Raw genomic sequence first — 22883 nt, 5'->3', positions numbered from 1 at the left:
CATCTTTAAACCAGCCTCTGGGATTTGTTTCTCTTTTGTATACGCAGGGGAAAGTTCTGAGAAATGGCCATAAAAACCATTGAAGTTGACTCCTGAATTCCATTAATTTTTGGTACCAATCGTATCTAAGGAGCAAGATGAGTTGATTCTGAGGCTTTTTCTTGCATTGTCTTGCATCTAAGACTGATTTAGGAAAGCACTTAAACATATTTAACTTGATGTCTGAAATGTAACTTCAGTGGGACTTTAACCATGTGCTTAAGTGCTTTCCTGAGTAGAGACGCTTTCCTGAACCGCAGCCTAAGTACCTAGCCCAGCCCAGCCCAGCTTAGCTTGAGAATGAGCCACGGCCCACGGCACTGCGATGAAGACGGCATTGATAAAGGTTTTCCCCGCCTGTGATTTGCTCCCGGGGGTTCCTTTTACAGGCAAAGCGATAACCTGTCTGTCTCTCCTGCAGGGAGCTGAAACACAGGTCCATGAAGCTGCCCAATGAGCCCAAATTCAAGCTTCATGACTACGTGAAGAAGGAAGTCAGAGGCTCAGGATGCTGCAGATCCTAAAGCGCAGGCTCCAGCAGCCAGGGCAGCTGTATAGAGACTCATGCCAAGTGTTCGTGCCACACTCCCTCCTCGTGGACAGTATGTGCATGTGTGTTCGTTGTCTGTGTATTCTCGTAACGGTGAGCTGAGACGTGGCGTGAAAGGAGCAGAAGAAAAGGCTCTGTCCTGGCAGCCCCGACGCTGGCTCTGGTGCAGCCGCTTCATTCCAGGCCCCGCGGCCCAACACCCCATTGTAGTAGTATTCCTTAATTACATGCTGTGATCGCTTCGGGGGGGGTGTAAAACTTCAAGTTCCTCCCAGGGGGACAAAACCATCTGTCCCACATCAGTCACTGGGGACCTGTCCATTCCTGCGAGCTAACGGTTGCTAATCCTGACATGGGTTTGACGCAGACTTTCTCCAACGCGTCCAAAGAGGAGTTTGGTATTGGTCCACACGCACACCTAGACATCAAGAACTCCTGTTATCATGGGGACTCTTGATACTTACTCCCTCTGTGGCCTTGGGCAAGTCATTTGACCGCCTTATGCCTCGGTTTCCCCACCTATAAAATGGAGATGATAATACTTACCCAGCAGCAGAGAGCATTGTGAGGATAAATGTTCAAAAAGCTCTATAGAAGTGCTAGGTATTATTATATGACTGAGGGAAACTTTCCCCCACTCATAACTGTTTCTGGGCTACCCCGCTCCATTCCATTTTTCTTTTCCCACTTGGGATTCAATTATGAAAACATTTTGGCCCAGGGTACATTTTGTGTGTATTATAGCTCTATATACATGCCCAAGAGAGATCTCTGTTTTCAAGGCAAACATTTTTGTAGTCTCTCCCTTGTTACATACATCAGTTTTACCATGTTGTATAATATATATTCCTTGCTAGAGCCTTCTCCTGCTCTGCCCTGCAAAAGACAAGAGCTTAGCTATCTTGTTTTGAGTAAGCTCCTGCAAACGTACCTGTTGAACAGAGAAACCCTGATTGTTTACATGTTTGATAAAGGCTTTTGCTCTCCATTATTGCTGTTTCTAGTATTCTGAGTGAGTAAAAACCCCCAATGTATTGCAGCTTATTCTAACTATCCTAACGTGGCTGATAGCGTTTTCAGACTGCCATGCTGCTTTGATTTCTTTAAAACTTTTGGGATAGATCTTGCTTTCAGCTAAAGAAAACCAAGGAGAATGCTATAGGTTTTAACTGTACAGGTTTGTTAAAAGCCCTTTGCCAGCACTGTTCATTGGAATCCCCCGCCCCTTTGTCTTTTAGCAGTGTTATTTTTGTAATGTACTTCTAAATGCAATGTTTGGGAGAGTTGAGAGACATCGTTGCCAAAAGGGGATTTTTAACTGCAGATAGTTGCAAATTTCATATTTATGACTATCAGGGTTAATTGCACTGAATTTCCCAACACCACTTTAATTGTGAAATAAATAGTTCTTTTAATCAGCAAATCAAATCCCCACCAGCTGCAAGCCGGTTGGGGATTACTTAGCTCATTAAAATCAACCCCCTTGTTCTGTTCAGCTGAACCAAGTTAAGTTGGGATGCTGCATTCTGTCCACACCTAAATCTTGCTCCTGCCAAGGGGAGCTTGGAGTTTGAAAGGAATGCAGGATCCAGGCACAGCCACTGAAGCAATGGTCTCAGGCCGCAGAGAAAGTCACTTTTCCACAATGAACTACTTTTATGGTGAGTGTTGTACAAAGAATTGCAGATACTCTGTTAAGGTCAGTCTGATGCATTTTTATTAGCAGCGTAAGGGCAAGGAAGAGTCCTAAAAAGAAAAGTTGCAAGCCAGGCCTCGTCAAAACATGGCAATTATTTTCCCTTGGAAATTTTGAAATTTTTCCTTAAATTTCTCATTAATTTTTTTCAGATTTTTGCTTAAAACCTGTAAACAGATTTTTTTTTTATTTTCATAAACCAAAAACCATGTTTTCCTTCAAAACAAACAAAAAAAATCTACCAAAAAAAAGTTTGATTTGTTTTTTTGTCAAAAAATGTTTTGATGAAAATCTTTGGACTGCAGCAGTTAACATGATGTGAACCTTGGCCTGAAGAGGGAGATGCTGATAAATCCCAGCTCTCTGCTATAAATAACTGACCCCACCAGGCGTGTTATTGGACAGGACTCAGTGTGCTGTTCTGCAAGTGTTTGCAGGTAACTAAATGCGTCATGCGGACCGCACTTCCGGGCCGTTGTCTCCATGCAGCTGGTGTGCCCTGTAGCAGGGCCCAGTGAAGTGCAACGACTGTACTGGATTCAGCAAACTTGTCTGATCCTCTCCTGGTCAGAGCTGTGTCTGAGAGATCATAGAAGCCAAATGCAGGGAACAGAGTGTGTTTTTGAAAAGATGCAAGTGGACAGCATGTATTAATTGGCATTTGTTCAGCAGTGCAAAGATGGTTTAAGATCTCTTGCCTATTCTCCAGAGAAACTATTTTGCATGAGTAAATACAGCATATCTCTTGTGAGGAAACAATGTGCTACCTTTTAAATATAAGCTACTTGCTCTGTGTAAAGGTAGCCATGTGTTGCAATAACCATGCGAGTCTCACATTAGACCACAGAACTATCCGCCTTAAAATCACCCAATTCGTGGCTGTTTTCACTTTTTTCAAGCTTGTAAGCAGCAGCAAGGGCAGAGCAGGAGTTGGAGATTGAGTCTGGACAAGGGCATTACGGTGTGCAGGTGAGCTTTGCTGTGCTCCTGTTGCTGCTAACATCAGTAGCTGTCCTGCCTGCCCAGCTGACAAATAGGTTTCTTCTTAGTTAGCCAGGCTCATTCCCTCTTATTAGACTGCGCATAACTGCTTTGGCTGAAAATATTAATGGAGAAAAGTGGCATTCCTCTTTATTGACTCTGCTGCTACTGACTGTGCACCAATATTCTGAGTCACTACAGTGTATTTGCAGAACTCCTAGGCAGAGGCAGGTTTCAGAGTAGCAGCCATGTTAGTCTGTATTCACAAAAAGAAAAGGAGGACTTAGGGCACCTGAGAGACTAACACATTTATTTGAGCATAAACTTTTCGTGAGCTACAGCTCACTTCATCAGACACATCCAGTGAAGTGAGCTGCAGCTCACGAAAGCTTATGCTCAAATAAATGTTAGTCTCTAAGGTGCCCCAAGTCCTCCTTTTCTTTTTAGGCAGAGGTAGTTGTCTAGGGCTAGGAGAGGACCTAGCAGAAATATACATGGGGACATTAGAGCATCACTACTGTTCATTTGGGCAATGACAGTCTGGATCTGGCCTCTGGAGCACGCACTTCTCCTTTTGATCTGCAAAGCAAAGTCCTTCAAGGAGCTTTCTGCTCCTCTCCTTGGGTCTGGTGCCACTGTGTGGCACCTAAAGGAAGTACTTCCCCCTGCCTGCCACTGAACTGGAAATGGTCAGAACCCAGCACTAGTGAACTTAGGCCATTCCTTCAGTACCTATGTAGTGAAATCACCCATACGCTGAAAATTGTTAGATTCTGCTTTTAAAAAAAACTAGTTTTCAGTGGTCTAACAGTACCTGAACTTTCTCAGTGTGGAGAAGCATATGGTGAGCCCCCCCTGCAAGACACCAGCCTCATTCACTGTATGGAGATGCCGAACAGTGACAGCTAATTGCAAAATCCTTCTGGAAAACTCACCAGTATACTTAATCCTTAATTAATACTTAATCCTAAAATTCTGGTAGATTGCTGCCTCTCTCCTAGCAGGGCATAATCCTTTGAGCTTTGCTGTCTTTAATAAACCTGAAAAGAACCCCCACCTCCATTCTTTAAAATCTGCCAGTAGGAATAGAATTATTTAAAATCAGATATGAGTAAAAAATGTCAATGTCACTGCAGTGTGCTTTCCTGCCTTCCTCCCCAATTAAATCCCCCTGGTGTGAAGCAAACACTGATAATTTCTGCTATTAAAACAAACAGCCAGTATCAAAAAACTGATATTTTTTCTGGTTAAAAGCCTAGACTTTAAAAATAAGACTAAATATCCCACTGCACTTGATTAAAGCCCTTTCTGCTGCTTGACTTCTGCAGTCTATTTCTCAAAACTAACCTACACTCTACTGCAGCACCTCCTGGGACTTGTTAAGTTCTTGGCATCTATTTTTACATGGGCTTTTACTGCCACCAAGCAAGGAAGAATTATTCAGTACATTCAATCATAAACAAGCCTAAGAACTCAGTGTTGTGTGCACTAAAAACTTGCTGTCAGTTGTTTTACAGTTTTTAATGTTCTGTTCCTCTTAATAAATTTTTTTAAATGAGCCTGAGTCTTGACAATGGTATCTTGGTTTCAAAATAGAGAGCTAAGTAGAAACAAAAATAAAACCCAACACCCTCAGCTGTTTACTCACTCAGCCCACAGAAACCCCTTCCCCTGCTGTAGGAAGCACCTGTATTACAATCTCTGATCTCTCAAATCACTTCCATCACCAAGAACCAACACAGGAACGGTCCCACTGGGTCAGATCCACGGTCCATCCAGCCCAGTATCCTGTCTGCTGACAGTGGCCAATACCAGGTGCCCCAGAGGGAAGTGAACTTAACAGGTAATGATCAAGTTCTCTTTTAAACCCTATTATAGTCTTAGCCTTCACAACCTCCTCAGGCAAGGAGTTCCACAGGTTCACTCTGCACAGTGTGAAGAGCTTCCTTTTGTTTTAAACCTGCTGCCCATTAATTTCATTTGGCCCCTAGTTCTAATTATATGAACAAAGAAAAGTTATTTGCTTGTTCCCTTTCTCCACACCACTCATGATTTTTATAGACCTACCATATCCCCCCTTAGTCTCCTCTTTTCCAAGCTGAAAAGTCCTAGCCTCTTTAATCTCTCCTCATATGGGACCCATTCAAATCCCTCATCATTTAAGTTGCCCTTTTCTGAACCTTTTCTAATTTAAACTGACTTCACTACATTTCAGATCTAACTGGTCCCCGAATTGGCTCTACACAGAGTCCAATGTTCACTCCTGTACTTTTCTACTGAGAACACCTACATTGTCTACTGCTCTAGGCTAGGCCAATTAACTTTACCTTTATGGTAGGTATCCAAAAAAACCAGGAGTTTTCTGCATAATTCCAAGGCAAGTCAAATCAAAGGTTTAACCTTTCCATACTTCTCTTTGGAGATACCTCAAGAAGTTAACTGTAGTGAATTTACTATTAAATCCTGCTAGTAACAGACTGATACAGTTCATCTTAACCTGCGATGTGATTAGACTATTCTGTAACAATCCATCTGCTCTCTCCCTCTAGAGCCTACATTGTCATACCTTCCACCAAGGAAGGCTGTGAAAAGCACTGCAGCTCACACCACTACTCCCAAACAGCTTCAAAGAATAGAGCTTTTATATTGGAGGTCCTGACCCATCCAATGGATAGCATGTTCAGGATACCATCAAACCCACACACCGACTTGCATTAGACACTTTGTCAAATGTTTATGAAAATTTGAGTTCCATACTCAGTATTGAAAATTAAGTAAATCCAGCTCAGAGGCCATTCTTAGATTCTCCTTGACTAAGACAAGTTGTTTGGTATTGCTACAAGTTTGCCATTATTCAATAGAATTTGACTTTCTTTGTAGCTTAGTTTTTTCCAAATATCAAGACAGCTTTCTTCCATCACTGGGCTTAAAAAAAATGACTGACTTCTCTATCCATTACTGAAGGCCAGAGTAGTAAACCAAAGAATTCCTCATTGTATGAGCTATGGTAGAATTAGATTAAACATCTGGCTAGAATGTGTTATCAAGCTTATTAAAATGGGGTTTCTCAGTTGGATTATCTACCAAAGTCTAAGACCATCTTTGAACACAGAATTGTTAGCTTTAGCTGTTACTTCCCACCTCACCAAAATAAGGCTAAGGGTTACTGAACCTTGGGCCAAAGCTACATGCCATAGAGCAGCATGGAATTAAGGATCATCTTTTCCAGATAAAATGATGATTCTTTCCTGCACACCACAACAGTTTAACAGCATATTCTTCTCCTGCTCCCCCCCCCTCCCCCCACAGGCTCTTCCAATAAGCAATGGAACCACCATTGGTGGTCATCATCAAAGGGGAAACTTGAAGTTCCTGTTTACAAATAATATATAGAACATATTAAATAAAAGGTTAAGATAAAGCCAAAGAAATGCCCCCTGCCCTTCAAATAGTACTGAGTTTTATGGCAGTTTAGACCAGCACTCCAAAAAATTCCATCTGCACAAACAACCTTCACCCAGGAGTGAACATTTCTTTAGCATGTTGTGTGAATGAATAGGAAAGTCTCACATTAAAAGAACCGCAAGTTGTTTCACTCTGTTTAATAAGACTTGCATTTCATTTACATTCATACAATATACTTTTCATGTTTCATTCAAAATGCATAACAGGTCACAAGTGCTTTAAAGTAAATCCAAATTACAGTCTCTGCATTTGAATTAGAGATTTACAGTCCTTTTGATGCCAACAATGGAAGTGAGCTGCTCTTCTGGTCCATTTCATTCCTACAAAGAGACAGCAGCATTACACTCCAACCAGTAAACACATAGTAGTAAAACAAGTAGCAAACTGACTCCCCCCGCATAGATTACAAACCTCTCTATTCCAGTCCTTGTCAGAGGATTTTCACCTTTACCTGAACAAGATTTAAAACTAGTCTGAGCCTCAGCCAAGAAAACCATAATCAAATACTGCAGGTACAGTTTTCAGACGAGGTGTCAGAAATAAAGTCACTCATCATTGGCTCAAGTTTAGGGTTTGCTGTCCCAGTTGAAACATGCAGACTTCATGGCCTCATTTTAACAAGAATCACTGGTCTAGACTCACCTCTACTTGGGCTCACCAGACCATCCAGCAACCTAAAAAAAGCCACACCAGTTAATACATCTCAAACAAGGAATGATAGCTACAAGAACAAAGGTGCAGCCTCGGGCATGAAGTGTAATCAAGTACTGCTTGGGCAATACTCATGGGGGTGTCAGAAATTGAAAGCTCATCGCAGGCTACCCTTGGCAGGACACACATCGCAACGGTTAACACAGCAACTGCCACAACAGCAGCTGGTCCGACCTTCAACTTGGGCAAGCCTGCGTCAGTAGCAGACCCCAAGGTTAAGTATATACTAGAAAAAACAGGTGCATTAAAGCCATGGCAGGGAACAAGTTTTGAACAGCGCATACGCAGGACAGCTGTAAGACGTTAGCCCGCCATGCCGCTTACGTCCACACTTGGCATGGGGCGGGGGGGAACGAGATCCCCAGTTGGCGTCCGGGGAAGCGAGCTGTGGCTCCCGAAAGCTTATGCTCAGATAACCTGGTTAGCCTGTAAGGTGCCCCCAGTCCTCCTTGTCTTTTCCCGGTTTACACAGCTACGCCGGCACGGACAGCGCGCACCGCGCTAAGTCTACATGAGCGCGGGGGGGGGGGAATCGAATCAAGCCCTGCCCGCCGCTCCAAGTGTAGACCCGCCCACCCTGCCTGGCTCACACTACATGAGCGGGGGGGGGGGGGAGAATCGAATCAAGCCCTGCCCGCCGCTCCAAGTGTAGACCCGCCCACCCTGCCTGGCTCACACTACATGAGCGCGGGGGGGGGGGGGGGGGGGGAAGAATCGAATCAAGCCCTGCCCGCCGCTCCAAGTGTAGACCCGCCCAGCCGGCACGTGCGACCCCCCCCCGCCTCACACTCGGCATCAGCCTCCGCAGCCCCAGGCGTCTAACACGTGCCAGCCGGGGGGGGGGGTCTGGGCCGCCCGGCCCCGCCCAGCGAACACGGGTTCCAGCCGCCCCCGGCCCGTCCGCACTAGAGCTGGAGAGCGTGTTCGCCGCCCCGTGTCTAGCCCCCTCCCCGCAGGCAGCCCCCACACCGGGGCCGGGCCCGGACGCCTGGGTTCCGGCCCCTCCCTCAGCGCGGAGCGCCCCGCGGGCTGCCCGGAGGGCCCGGGCCGGCTCCCCCGGCAAGGGGCCTCCGCGGCGCCTCACCTCAGCCACCGCCGCGCAGAGAGAGAGAGTCTCCGCCCCCTAGCGCGACCTTTATGGCCACCCCCGCCTCCCGCACAGCCAGTCACAAACACTCGTTTCGGAAAAGCCCCGCCTCCTCCGGCTCTAATTGGTAGCTGCTCCCCCTACGCACCAGTCCTGCCAGAGACTCGTTTTTAGCCGTGCGATTGGGCAGGAGCTTTGAGGGACGTACACTAGTGGCCAATAGTGACATGGATTGCGGCATAGAGTGAGCAGATGAGCACCAATCAGGGCAAGGCGGCCTAGGGCTGCTGGGGTTTGTAGTCCAAGAGCCACGGGGTTCTCTGGCGGGTGGGCGGGGGGCTGCCGATGAGGGACTACAACTCCCAGGGAGCCCTGGGACCTGCGCTTCCGGCCTGGCTCGGCAGGCACAGCAAGCGCCGGGGCAGCAGCTGGAGGAGCAGCAGATCACTATGGGCCGGTACCGTCCAGCCGCGGTCGGGCCGCTGCCGCCGCCGCCAGGTGAGTGCGGGGCTGGGGATCTGGCGGGCCGGGGCCCCCGGGGACGGATGGGGTCCCGGCCCTGAGGCTGGGGAGCCCTTGGGTGAGGGCCGGAGAATGGAGGGGGAGGGGCTGTGGGGGGCCGGATCACGAGAGGGAGCTGTAGGGTGGGGGGAGGGGCTGTGGGGGGCCGGATCACGAGGGGGAGCTGTAGGGTGGGGGGAGGGGCAGTGGGGGGCCGGATCACGAGGGGGAGCTGTAGGGTGGGAGTAGCGGCTGTGGGGGGCCGGATCACGAGGGGGAGGGGCTGTGGGGGGCCGGATCACGAGGGGGAGGGGCTGTGGGGGGCCGGATCACGAGGGGGAGCTGTAGGGTGGGAGTAGGGGCTGTGGGGGGCCGGATCACGAGGGGGAGCTGTAGGGTGGGGGGTTGGATCACAAGGAGCTGTAGGGTGGGGGAGGGGCTGTGGGGGGCTGGATCACAAGGGGGAGCTCTAGGGTAGGGGGGCTGGATCACAAGGGGGTGTTGTGGGGGGAGGGGCATGGGGAGGCACCTAGGGGTGAAGGATCTGTGTCTGGGGAGGGGGGGCTTTGTGGGGGAGACCCGGGGAGGGGGTGTGGGGCAGGCTGCAGGTGGGGAGAATGAGGATGGCATCTGTTGGGGGAGGCTGTAGCCGGTTGTGTGACAGGGGCACTGGTGTGATCTGTTCCCAGCGCTGCAACAGGGGCGCAGTTTGATCTCACATGTATGGGGGCGACCGGGCTTGCTGCTCGATGCAGGGTCTGCTGCGGGAGCTCCTGGTAGATACTCAGCACCTCAAGGGTTAAGAGGCTCTATGCATGGGGGTTACACTGTGAGTTGTTGCACTCCTATTGGTTACTCTTGCAGGGGAATGACAAGCCTGACACATTATTGCAACAGCTGTTCTATGCTGCACTTGTGTTTAGTTAACTGGCTGACAGCTGTGTGGAGGTGCTGAGCGCTGCAGTTGGCCACTGGATAAAGCTATGCACACGGCTCTCTGGGATGACTCTCTTGGTGGCTGTTTCCTTGTCTTTTATTAAAAGTTAAATCATTTGTTAAATCCCAATAGGGGATGTGTGACTGTCCAGTGCACAATAGAGCCAGGTCTCCTGTCTCCTTATGGGACGTAGGCCTCAGTAAGTCTTGACTGCCTCTCGCTCTCCCTATCTCTTATCTCAATACCTTCTCTCTGCTAGGTGCTATTTTATATACTTTATCATACAGTGCATTTCAAATCTATATTGGCTAGTTGTGTTGCATGTCCTGCCCCTGGGGTATGTGCTGCTGATTGTCCTCCATTTCTCTTGATCACCTTAATAATCACAGGTTTCAGAGTAACAGCCGTGTTAGTCTGTATTCGCAAAAAGAAAAGGAGGACTTGTGGCACCTTAGAGACTAACCAATTTATTTGAGCATGAGCTTTCGTGAGCTACAGCTCACTTCATCGGATGTATATATGTATATATACATGTATATATATACATATGATTTAACTGGGAATTGGTCCTGCTTCGAGCAGGGGGTTGGACTAGATGACCTTCTGGGGTCCCTTCCAACCCTTATATTCTATGATTCTATGATATATGTATATATATATACATCTGATGAAGTGAGCTGTAGCTCACGAAAGCTCATGCTCAAATAAATTGGTTAGTCTCTAAGGTGCCACAAGTACTCCTTTTCTTAATAATCACATTTCCTTCAGGTTTGTGCCCTTAGCTTTCCCATTACTTGTCTCTCAATATGCATTTAGTAGTAAGATTCTGCAATTGCCTCAAGGATATTTTTTACAGATCTTCCTCTTTGGGGCAGAGTAGAAAATTGCTCTTTGAATCTTTCATCTCAGATGGCCTCTTCAGTTCCGCTTGATTTTCATGCCAATGTCTAGCTGCTGTCCATGTACCAGAGCCATTTTTTCCTACTTGATCAGATTTCAACCCACCGATCTTTTTTGTTCTGTGGAGCTATGAAGCGTGGGCTCTCTTTCAGTTCAGCTTGCCTTCGTGCTGGGATCCCATTGTAAGCCACTAAGCGGGAACCTGTCTGCTGTATGCGGATAGACATGAAAGGAAAGATCAGTGTAGCCCTCAACAGCTGTTGATGCACATGTAACAAGTAAGGAGCAGGTTACTGTGTTCTCCCTGTGAAGATTAACTACACTGCAAAGAACTCCTGTGTGGCATTAATGTATTTTCTGAACTTTGAAAATGGTACCAAATCCTTCCTTTCTGCTCTGGTAAGTTCAGTTTTTCTCCTTAAAGTCCCTGTGCTGTTTTAATTCACCTCTCTCCTAACCTGATTAGCATTAGTAGTAAATACCTTTGCATTTCAGCATAGAATGGTTGCTGGGTGAGTGATCTCTTTGTAGAGCTGGAGGATCATTTGGTTACATTTGCTATGCGCTCTGGGATGGAAGGGCTGTATAAGTGGGTAAGGGCCAGACAGTACCGTGGTTACCCTTGCCATACAGAATGGCGGAAAGCAGGTCAGCCGTCTCCATAACAGCATCCCTACCTGCTTCTCTGGATGGCCGTCTGTCTGAGGGAAGTGGGTAGGTCAGGGAGAATGTGCATTGCCCTTCTTCCCCTCCCCACTGGCTCTGGAGAGTTTCCCACTGAAACTCCTAAGGGCAAGCACTAGCTGAGGACTGAGTTGTGTTGCCAGGTAATGGTGAGGGGGACACACAAGGACTCCATGCCCGAAGACCTGTGTCCCTGCAAGATCCTTGCTTTGTTTTGCAATTTCTCCCCAGCAGAAGAATGTGGAGAGATTTTCTTGGCGTTTCCTGGCCCCATATGGGTATTACTGCCCAGAGGCACAGATGTGCCAAAATCTCTCACATGCATCAGGTGAGATGAAGGAACGGAAATATGTGTTAACTACTTGCCTCTCTGTGCATGCATGGCCACATAGGCTAGGAATTGATTTGTATCCATATGTATGACAGTGAATATTTATATACATTTACATACATAAATGCATAGGGTTGTTCAGTTGGCATGGGATTTTGAACAATTCTTGTATATAGATATCTACCTGCCATGGGTGTGAAGGGGTTAACAGTGCAATTTTCTGAATAAGGATAAAACATGCATGTACAAATAAAATTTATCCAGGGCCTGATTGATATCCATTGAAGTCAATGGAGAACCTCCCATTTACTACGTGGGCATTGGTTCAGACACGAATCTGTCTGCAGTAGGCATGCTGAAGTCTGTATGTCCTAACAGGAGTGAGTATCTGGTGAATCAGCTGTAAAACCTGTGAATCTGCAGTAAAACCTAGGATAGGCCGCACTCCTCACAGAGGAAAACCATTCTGGACCTAGCAGCTGTTGTAATGTCTGAAATAGAGAGTGAGCCATTGGCCCCCATTGAAGGGTTGATGTTGACTTCCGCTGGCACTGCGGGATCTTGACTCCTCTGAAAATGTTGACACTTGGTTAGGTGCTGGAATGTCGATTTCGGGCCTAACTTTGTGAACCTAAGCTCTCTGGGAAAAGCTGAGTGTAGCTAATCAGACAGTTGTGACTTATGGCTTTAAGGGTTACCCAGGAATATAGAAGGCTGGGTTGTGGATGCTTTGTTGACATGCTGACTATGTTCCTAACGCTGCTTATAGCAGAGAGAGCTGAGAAATGATGCTGGTTTCAGGCAGGGCCTTGTGGGATTCTGCAGGGAATCGAGGAAGTGTGATTTGCAAGACATTGCTTCCTGCACCAGGTCTACCTGACATAATTTCTGCACTAGTCAGCACTTGTCACTTACAAGTTTCAGTTTAAATCTTATGCCCCCAAACCTCTTTTGCATACATGTTGCTCTCCCATTTGTCCAGCGTTGTCAGTTTCCCAGTCAGAAGATGAACTGTTCAGGAATGTAGGGGCAGCTGAATCTAGCCAGCACATGAAGGGCTTACTGAGGTAGGTGTCGGCAACTGGGACAAGCTTGAACATTTAAAAATAAATTCAGCCCCAAGTTCCTACATTGTCAAATTAATTGCTATTAAAATCCACCCTTAGCAAATCGCAACAGAGGGTTCCTTCATCCACTGGCAAGAGCTGGGAGTTTTGTTCCCATTAGTTAGTGTTTGTGCAGCTCTTGGAACATGCCAAGGTTGCTATTATGCGAGCTGCCAAGAGCAGAAGCCTGGATACACTTTCTTTAAATAGGAGATTGCAGCCGCATACAGTAACTTGCTAAAGAATCTCTTTCTGTTACAGGTTCCTCTGTGTGGCTCCCTGGGACTTCATCTGCCCAGTCTCTCCCCAGCAGGAACTCTGCCGGGTTTTGGAGCAGGTCGTGGTGCTCTGTGACAGTCAGAGGATATGGGGGGAGGAGGAACATCTCGCACCTTTGGAGTTCTGAGAAAGGGAGGCAAAAGGTTCCTTGCAGCCAAGGCTCACTGGGCACAGTCTACAGGGCTGCACATTGCCGGAGTCCGAGTCCAGACACTCCCCAGAAAAGGAGTTTGCTCCATTGTAGCCCAGCCCTATTCTGCTCAGTAACAATCCCTGCAGTAAAGGCAAAGATCTGGGCAGAGAGGGATTAACCCTTTCCTTACCAATCCATTCCATTCCATTTGTTTAACCTATCTGTAGCTCTACCGTGCTCGTCACTGGAGAAGCCCTGAGGTGAGTGCATTGTGCAGTCAGCTCTTTGGAACACAGTCAGCAGTTACCACTTAAAGAAATCCGCAGTTATCATTATTCATGGTATTACCGTGGTGGCTAGAGGCCCCAACGGAAAATGGGGCTCCATTTTGCTCAGTGTTGCACATGTACATAGTAAGAACCGGGCCCTGCCCCAGAGAGTTTAGAACCTAAATGGACAAGATGGGAGAAAGGGCTTGGTATTTGACAGTGAGGAACTGAGGCCCAGAAAGATGAAGTGACTTGCCCAAGGACACATGGGAAGTCGGTGGCAGAGGAAATTGATCCTAGCTCTCCAATCCCAGTGCCTTCACTCACATGCGGCGTGGGTGGCGCTTACTGCACTATTTCCCAGAGTCAGACTGAGAAATGCCACAGTGAACTCAAACATGACAATCTGGAAAGTGCTGGATTCGTTTTTTGGAGTGCTCTGCACTGTGGCTGATCTTGCTCCACTGCAAATAAAATGCCTCAGCAAGGTGTGGCTGGGAAAAGGTAAAGATCAGTTTCTCTCTGGTGAAATGTTCCTAAGTGGTGTTGGGCAACCAAGGCCAAACTGGTGCACAAAGGGGTAGGTGTAAGCGTTCAGTGAGTGAAAATAGCTCCAGCAAGGAAGCCGAAGAGATGTGGTGGTGTTAGGTAAGAGTCGTACCTGTATTAACGCCTGGACAGCCATCAACGCTGCATTCGTGCTGCCGGGGTGAGAAACACAGAGTCAAGAGGTCTGGGAGGTTGTTCGGTTCAGTTTGTTGTTCTTGATTGTGCAACTCCCAATAAGGCTAGGACCTGCTCTGCAGGAAGCTGTGTCATGTGACAAGCTGGAGGGGAATTACAGAGGAAGGGATTGTGAAGTGAATATGTTTACTTGGGACTGATTCTGAGTGGTGCTGAGGATCCTGCAACTTCCAGTTGACTTTAGGGTGTGCTGTGGGTGCCCAGCACCCTCAGGATCAAGCCCCTTTTTATTATGTTTGATCTTAACAGTCCCTTCTGGCTTTAAAATCTATAAATCTTCCGCTGAGGTAATGTTAGTCTTTCAGACTGCTTATGCCCCCGGTCAAACAACACACCTCCTCCATCCGTGTCATCTGAAGGACGCAGGGGAGAAGATCCTTCCCTGTCTTATTTCTGCACCCTTCGATTAGGAAAACAAGCAACATTTAAAAATCCTGTTTGCTTTTCATCCTTTTACGCTGCTTCCCACACACTCCGGCGTCACTTTGTTCTCTTTGGGCAACAGATCCGGGCTTGCTCGGTTTCCTGAACTGGCACAGTCCCATCACCGCGGCGTTGGGGGTCTCAGTGGTGCATTCGAAGATTTGAGGGAGGAATTTTCAAATGGGCCCTGCACTGGTCTAGCTCAGCTCCCACTGAAGTCAAAGGTAAAATTCCCATTGATTGAAATGGGAGCAGAGTTAGGCCAGTGCAGGGCACATCTGAAAATCCCACCACCAATTTAAAAAACAAAGCCAAAAAACACGTGTTAGTCCAAATGTCACTGACAGAGTTTTGGTTCATTTTGGATGGTGCAAACTGTCCTCTTCCCCTTAACGCAGCCTCTCTTGAGCTTCAGCTGAGTCAACAGTGACTCGTAGGAGCTAGGAGAAAACATAAATAGGGGTTTGATTTGAAAGTAATGAAGAAAGAGCCATGAGTGTTTCCCCTGGGAGATCACTGGTTGCAGCAGGAGAAAATCTAAAATCCTACGACCCCGGATTCTTATCTCATTGGAGCAGGTTTCACAGGCCAGTAACTCCAGTGAGCCACCTCCTGATCTATGCCAGTGTTAGCTCTTCAGACAGGCTCTCCACTCAGTAACAGGGCTCTTTGTGATCACAACAATTCCAGTCACCCCAGCGTTCCCTGGGCAGGTCTACAAACCATGAGCTGCCGTTTATTAAACTGCTAAACACTATGAATAGTTTGAGAATTTCTGCCCTTCTTTGGCCCAGTTCTAAAATCCCTCTGGAGCGAGCACTGTATGTACTAACCTCTCCTTGGAGGTTTGTCAGGCCAGAGTAAATCCGTGTGTGGGGAGGGTTTTCCTTGCTAGTCTAAATCTCTTTGGACTCCGAGAACAACCCAGACGAAGCTGAAATGGAGAGTTGGGATTGGCTGAGCTGTGGGATTTTCCATCTGAATTTACATATCACCCACTTCTCTGCATGCCTTTCTGTTTACATCACTTAAGAGCCAGCGATACACACAGACACACACACAGATAGTGGAAGAGACATTTTGAAAGAGTAAAAGTCTGCTGGAGCTGGAGCACTTTGTCCTGGGAGCCACTTGGTGAGCTTTGCTTCTTGCTTCCAGCTCGAATAGCCCGAGTGAATTTCGCACAAGGTAAAGCCCTGTGTAAGGAGTGTCTGTGCATGTCAGCAGAGTTTCTGTTTGAAGCATAGTCGGAAGGTGGCTGTTGTTTTTTAGTAATCAGTGACAAGTGAGGGAAGTATTATGCGTGTTCATAGCTGTATGCAAAGCTAAGTAAGGAAGCTGAATGGAGCTAAAATTCAAGTCCCGTTTGGAAGTGGCTGTTACCCTTCGCCTGCACCTAATTGCAATACCTTAGGATATCTTAATGTGCTTGTATATAAGGTCAGCTTGATGCATCATTAACCCTTTCCTGTGCAGTGATCAGGGGACTTTACATTTCCAAACCTGTCACAAATGCTAACTAAGGAGGTCTCATATGTCAGCTACTCTTAAAACTGCCACTCCATTGTAAAGTGCTCTGTGTTATTTAAAGAAAACGTGCGTTTGAGTGTTTTATTAGTATGGGAGTTGGTACATTTTTGATCTAAAAGCTGCTACTGAATTTCTGCACTTACATTTGGAAATCACCATTGTCACAAATTGTTCTGAAGGAATCAAGGGTCTGTTTTCAAGTGTCAAAGTGCACGGGGTTCCTAGGTCCATTCATGGCTATCTTTTGCAATCCCTGCTCTCTGTAGTCTCTATTTCCTTTGCTCTGATGCTAGCTGAAAGTTTCTCTAGCAGTAGTGTTGGTTGGCTTTCATTGTATCTGATTGTTTCTGTTTTAAGCAGCAAAGTTCAGGGAGATGTAGTAATATGAGCAGACAACTGAAACGCACTGAAATTTTTCTCTTCTCATTGCTTTTGTGACACTTCTAGTAAGGGGGCAATGGTTGGCATATTTCAGATGAGTCTTTAAAGCAACCCAGAACATGGGTAAAGCAAGTCATCCAATTTCAAAGCAGTGTAAAAAAAAAATGGAGGCTACATATGTTTGGGTAGAGATTATGGCTTGTGTTTCTCGGAATGCCTTTCAGCCAGAAGAATCCCCGTAGACTTCTTTAAATGGAATTGCTGGACCCTGCCAGAGGAATGCGGCCACCATTAGCATGGAACATAGTGGCTGTTTAACGGCGGACAACAGCAGTACACAACAGTTTAGAACAGGAGGTAAAGAAGAAATCGTCATACAATTGGGGTGAGTTTTAGGAAAGCAGAATGTAATGTGCTGCTTTTAGTGACGAGGGTGAGGCAGGTTTTCTACCACTTGGCAACAGTTCCCTTGATATTGACAGGGATTTCTTTGATCACTTATTAAACTTTACCACTGGGTATTTGGTGGTGTTTAAATCTCTTCACAATTCAAGTGAAAGATGGCTTTTAAATCCACTGCAACCAATGTGAGTCAAACACCAAAGGTTTGATTGACTGAGGACAGATAAGCTTCTGTTTAGCTGCTGCTTTTTCACAGGCAAATTCCTCGGCCACAGAATATCTGAGGAGCCTGTGTATGAATTGTGGGAGCTGGGGAGGTGAGAAGTGTAGGGGCTGAGATCAGGGTCTGTGTTTGTACAGTAAGTTCCGTGGTCTGTTATCACTACTTCTGGGTTGGTCAGCAAATTCTGACATCCTGCCCAGAGTAGGCAGCTGTGCTTTGTTTCAGATGTGTATTTCTTGTGCACACATACAATACCGCCAGGACTGAGGTTGGTGTGGATTCCTGGGGGAAGCTCCCCCCCCCCCCCCCCCAAGTTGCCTAAAATTAAGTCGGGGAAAGCATTGGGAAGCATAGTTTTTGTTTTCAGTGCTGCAAGATTGATTGTGACCTTTGACCTCTGATCTAAGCTGTGATGTGATCTAAGGAAAAACTAAATGCTTTATCCCCCTGAAAATTAGTTTTGATCCAGTTGTAAGAATGTGTACAAGTTATTGATTCCGTTTTTAAAACAAAATATTGCTAATAGTTTGTCCATAACTAAAACTGACTATTTTCTAGAAGGGGAAAACCACTTCAGAGGGGCTCAGAGAAGAAGCATGATGTCTGAGCCCAGCAAAAGAACACACACAGACTAGAAAGGCTGATTCTGTTCCTCAAGAACAGAGACCAGTGCTACAAAACCTGCCGTCCTGCATGGTAGTAACTGGGGCCCCTTTTATTGTACCTCTGTTAACAATATTTTGCATTTCTCCAGCGCAGTCTGTTGGCGGATCTCAACGCACTTTCTAGACCTCTCTAAAAGACTTGCAGTAGCTCAACCAGAAGTTACAGGCTGCTGCAGGAATCACTTGGTGAATTCTCTGGCCTGTGTTGGACAGGTCAGACTAGATCATCATTATGGTCTCTTCTGGACTTAACAATCTATTAATTCAGCTTCACAGCCCCTGTGAGGTGGGTATTGTTATCCCCATTTATACATGGAGACATTGAGACCCAGAAAGGTGAGGTGACTTTCCCAAGGTCGCCTAATGAGACTGCGGCAGAGCCAGAACTAGAACCCATGAATCTGGTCTCCTTTGTGCCTTAGCCACAAGGCTGTCCTTGTCTGCTTTTGCACCAGTCAAGGACTGAATAAACCATATAGCCTGAACACGGTCGTAGAGAGACCGAGTCCCCTCCAGGACAGAAGTTGTGACCCACTGACAGTGGAAGGAGGCTCACACTGCTGATGGCTGCGCTGTCTCTGTGTTCTGTGCGTAGACTTGCAATTTCTAGGGCTGTCTCTGTCGCATACACACAGTTAATGGCTGAGAGAGAGAGAGATGGCTCTGCTGAGCCCTGACATGTGACTCTGTCTTCGGGTGTCCGGAACTCTTTATCAAGTAGAGAAGGTGTGATATCTCCAGAGACGTTCAAAATCCACAAAGCTGGCGTCCAGCCTTTCTAGAGGGATACCCTTCCTTGAATCCAAGAGCCAGTTCTCAACAGAAGGTGGCTTTTCAGCTTTCCATCAGACAACGTTTTTTGGCCTGGAAGTAAAACATAGACAGCCCATTCTTATTGCAGCTTGGCAAAGTGGAGAAAGCTCAATCCATGATGGCAGATTCTCTGTGGATTAACTGACCACCCAAAAACTGACTCAGGGGAGAGTTCTGGGTACGAAGAAATGTGACAGAACCTGGGAGATGTAGTTACCGATTCCCCATCGTCTCATCCCCCACTCCAAACACGTCCTTCCCTTTCCATCTGCATTTGGCCCAGCGTGCTCGACGGTTGGACCAGCTCACCATTTACTTCACTTTGTTGCCCTCTCTCTGCCCTGTAATATTCTTTCCTAGGTGCTGTGCAAATAAGCTAAAGAATGTGTAACCCTCTACTACAGACTTGCAGAAGTTTGTGATTTTGTTATTAAAATACCTGCTATGAACTAAAGAAATTCTATGCCTCAGGGGCTCACACGAGATACAGTAAGAGGGGATACACACACACACCCCGCCCCCCGTCCATCCTCGCCACCGTTAGGCTGGCTCCATGCACTGGCTGTGTTCTCTAGCAAACAGCCCTCCTTGGTATGATTTCAGCAGCATAGCATAGCATTAGAGACCACTCCAGTGAAGCTGGCAGGGGGGAGGAAGAAAGCTACACATATGAGGCTTCTTAACTGGACTGTATGGACCATTCGGCACATAAAATTGGGAGGTGGTTGCACATTCCTTGGCAAATACCAGACATTTTGCAGTATGAGGTTTCCCACCTTTCAAGTCCTTCTTCTTAGGTGCAAGTCTGTATCTAAGGAAATGCATTGGAGGGTTTCTGCCCCGCCCCGGTGAAAGTGTCCACATCACAAAACCCATCACGCCCCTCGGCCCCCTGTGGCCCAAACACGGAACACAGGTTGGGACGTAGACCCAGAAAGGAAACAGAACTGTATTCAAGCAGGAGGATGGAAAAGCTCAGTGGTTTGAGCATTGGCCTGCTAAACCCAGGGTTGTGAGTTCAATCCTTGAGGGGGCCATTTGGGATCTGGAGCAAAAATTGGGGATTGGTCCTGCTTTGAGCAGGGGGTTGGACTAGATGACCTCCTGAGGTCCCTTCCAGCCCTGATATTCTATGATTCTAATAATGGGGGATTCCTTCTCTTGGGGAAATGGCTCTTCCTAGACCTGGCCTTCCTGCGCCCTTTCCTGTTGTAAATAACTCTCCCCAGTGAAAGGGAGGGGATGCCCAGTTTTTGGGGAGCTCAGGGACCAAAAAGAGGGACATCCCTGGAAACGAGCAGGTTCACTGTTCCCGCTGCCTTGTAGGCAAGTGCATGAGAGAGGCCAAAAGCTAGACTGGCCGTAGGGAACATGCTCCCCTCTTATGCAGAGGTGCTCCTCCTGAGCAGGAAGAAAAGGAGGACTTGTGGCACCTTAGAGACTAACCAATTTGTTTGAGCATGAGCTTTCGTGAGCTACAGCTCACTTCATCGGATGCATTCAGTGGAAAATACAGTGGGAAGATTTATATACATAAAGAACATGGTTGAGGCATCTTGGCTTGGGAAGGGCAGTGGGGGAAATTCTCATTGCTGCTGACCCTGCGGAGAGAGGGTCGCTGTCCCTGTGAGCTGTCAGCCAGCCCCAGATTTTTTGGCTGGGTCACTTACGCAAGAATTCTGGGACTTAAAAGTTCAGTGTGAGGACTTGAATCCAGCCCACATCCCTCGCTCTCCCTCACTGCAGCGGCTTATGGTCAGTCATGTGATTTAGTGAAAGGCTGGCCTGAGTGCTTCCTCTTTTTGATTTTCTCTTGGCAAAAACAGGGAAGCTGCTTTTAGAAATAAGCTGCATGGCAGAGGAGCTATACAGACATCTGGATCTAATCAGGCTGGCTAGCTGTCCTCCCAGGCCTGTCCCTTTCCTAAGGTATGACCCCAAGGCCTTTGCCACTAGCTATGGCCCCTGGCTATGTGAACCGTTGATGCTTGCTTGACTTTCTGGTGCAAAATGGAGATGTCCCTTTCCCTGCAGCAGTTGGTTGGATACCCCCTGCCCCTGTGGGAGATGACCCTATAAAGTCCTGGGTGGGAAAACTCAGCGAGGGTCTCCAAAAATCAGGACTCTAGGGCCTTCTCTGTGGAGATCTGCAGGGGGCTGCTTGGGTGGACATCTAAGGCCACTTGCTTTTCTGAGCAGCTGAGAAGGATATCGCAGTTCCAAGAATGTTGTTATTCCTTGTACATCTTGTATCCTAAAGGCTTCCTTCGGGATCACGGTGTGCATGTATTGTGTATAACACAGAGTATGTCCTGGCATGAATGCGACATTGGGGCAGTCAGCCCCCTCACCTCAGGATGCGATTTTTGTCCTCCTCAACTGTGCTTGGAGTGGGGAAGCTGAAGGAAAATGCAGCGTGCTGTAGGGAAGTGCTGCAGATTCATCAAGGGGTGCTCTGCCTTCTGGGCTAGAGTTGATTCACTGCCCCCGCTTGGTGTGAGGAGGATGTGGCTTTCGGATGTAAAATCAAAGTCCTGCCCACTTGTGGCCATCTAAGATCCCATGATCATTTTTGCAAGAGTCGAAAGGTGCTAACCCTAGTGGCCTAAGCAAACTCCAGCTTGAGTCTTTGACATTTGGCCTCCCTGGAATTCCCCTGGTGTCGCTGGCTGGGATATTCTTCATTGTCAGTCCGGCAACTGTTCTATAAGGTGGCTGCTTTTTAGAGGTGGCTGCATTTCAGGCCTCGGTGAAGTGATTCCTAGGCATGGTGGTTAATGTAGTCTGGGATGAAAGATGATATAAATAGAAATCTGAGTTTTGGCTGCTGCTGTTCTGTAAGCAGCCGATATTCCACACGGCATCCTGCCCATTCTTGCATTCTGCTGGTTTGTCGTTCAGGGAAGACCTGAAGCCAACTCCCGTCTGCCCAGCTCAGGGGGGCTGCTCGGCCAAGGAGACGTTTAGAAAGAAGAGTGGAAAATCCCCGTCTTCTGGCCAACGTTCCCTTATTTAGCGTTGGATCTAAAGGCCACTGAAGCCAATGGCATCTTTCCGTCTATTTGAATGGGCTTTGGATCAGCCCCCAAGAGGGTGTGTACTTTCCCCATCCTTGATGTACCTGCTCAGTTCCCTTGAGAATTCAACAGTTACACACTCCCATCTGGAGAGGACAGGGAACCAGGGCCCCACGGGTCATGCAATTACATGACTGCACAAATTGCCTCTAATTGTCCTTCCTTTGACTAGTCCATCCCTGTGCCCCAGACCAGAGCTTCCCTTTCCTTTGTGAAGTCTCCATCCCGTATGGTTGCTAAGAAACCCTTCCAAGGGAGAGAGAGTGAAATGGAGTCTACCTGAATCTGCATGCAGCCTGAAACATTCCCCAAGGAGGCAATTTGCTTCTCTTCATCTCAGGGGGTGTTTGTTCACTCTGAGCCTAACAAGAACACCTTAAATGTCAGCTCTTTTAGCTCCGCTCGCTGTGGGAGGAACGTCAAGCAGGAGCGCTGCTCCCCTGCTGCTGGATGAAATGGTGGGCACTGGAATGGAGGGAGAGGGCAGGGAGCAGGTAGATGCTGCCAAGGTTTGCTAGGGTGGGGAATCACGAGTTCAACCTCTTTCCCTCAAATTTAAGTCCCCTCTGTTCCTGCCTAAAGGGTGGGGGAAAGGAGAAACCTCCCCTCCCCAACAGCAAGCATCTCAACTGCTTCCTGCTTGCCAAAATACCACACCAACTCCTGCACTTCCTGGGTGCCCAAGCCCCAACCCAGCTCCCCCTTAACCACTCCTGCAGGGCAATTGCCTACTGAATCCTTGCCCTCTGTGCTGGGGCTCGTGCAATGCGCTGGGACTCGGGGGGGCAGCACAAACGCAGCTGAGCTGAACCTAAATCACATGGGGTGCTTGGCTGTCTGCATGAGCGCTGCCAGTGGGGCTGGGAACGGTTGGAAATGGGCACAGCGGTATCCTGGCCTGGGCAATGGGGAGGAGACATGCATTTGCATTAGGAGTTATTAATACAGTAGCACCA

General features: G+C 47.5%; 2 protein-coding genes, 1 long non-coding RNA gene and 2 other non-coding genes across 10 annotated transcripts in view; 2 read left to right on the top strand and 3 right to left on the bottom strand.

The window, feature by feature from the left end:
• RAB26 (RAB26, member RAS oncogene family) overlaps window positions 1-4825 on the top strand; it is a 214952-nt gene extending 210127 nt beyond the window's left edge. For both annotated transcript variants that reach the window (XM_048868329.2, XM_048868328.2), the window contains exon 9: window positions 461-4825. In XM_048868329.2, coding sequence (XP_048724286.1) covers window positions 461-563 — 103 coding nt within the window. In that variant the 3' untranslated portion in view covers window positions 564-4825. The remainder of the gene's footprint in view (window positions 1-460) is intronic.
• Window positions 4826-6853: 2028 nt separating this feature from the next.
• Window positions 6854-8598, bottom strand: LOC125644405 (uncharacterized). The gene is made up of 3 exons (XR_007358993.2): window positions 8527-8598; window positions 7374-7405; window positions 6854-7051 (listed from the first exon to the last, which is right to left on the bottom strand). It is a non-coding gene; the product is annotated as an uncharacterized LOC125644405 (long non-coding RNA).
• LOC125644456 (small nucleolar RNA SNORD60) lies at window positions 7207-7292 on the bottom strand. Its single transcript, XR_007359018.1, has one exon. It is a non-coding gene; the product is annotated as a small nucleolar RNA SNORD60 (small nucleolar RNA).
• LOC125644458 (small nucleolar RNA SNORD60) lies at window positions 7470-7551 on the bottom strand. Its single transcript, XR_007359020.1, has one exon. It is a non-coding gene; the product is annotated as a small nucleolar RNA SNORD60 (small nucleolar RNA).
• Window positions 8599-8901: 303 nt separating the features above from the next.
• The window catches only part of TRAF7 (TNF receptor associated factor 7), a 47090-nt gene continuing 33108 nt past the window's right edge, over window positions 8902-22883 (top strand). The window contains exons 1-2 of one of the 5 annotated variants that reach the window (XM_048868323.2): window positions 8904-9027; window positions 16972-17132. The gene's annotated coding sequence lies outside the window, so the exon portion shown is untranslated. Of the gene's footprint in view, window positions 9028-15749; window positions 16025-16971; window positions 17133-22883 lie in introns of those variants that run through there. The other 4 variants (XM_048868324.2, XM_048868322.2, XM_048868326.2 and 1 more) reach the window with 4 other exon arrangements.

The sequence above is a fragment of the Caretta caretta genome, chromosome 10 (assembly GCF_965140235.1).
Source record: "Caretta caretta isolate rCarCar2 chromosome 10, rCarCar1.hap1, whole genome shotgun sequence".
NCBI lineage: Eukaryota > Metazoa > Chordata > Testudines > Cheloniidae > Caretta > Caretta caretta.
The sequence above is the reverse complement of the archived record's forward strand: the minus strand, read 5'-3'. Positions and strand labels throughout refer to the sequence as shown.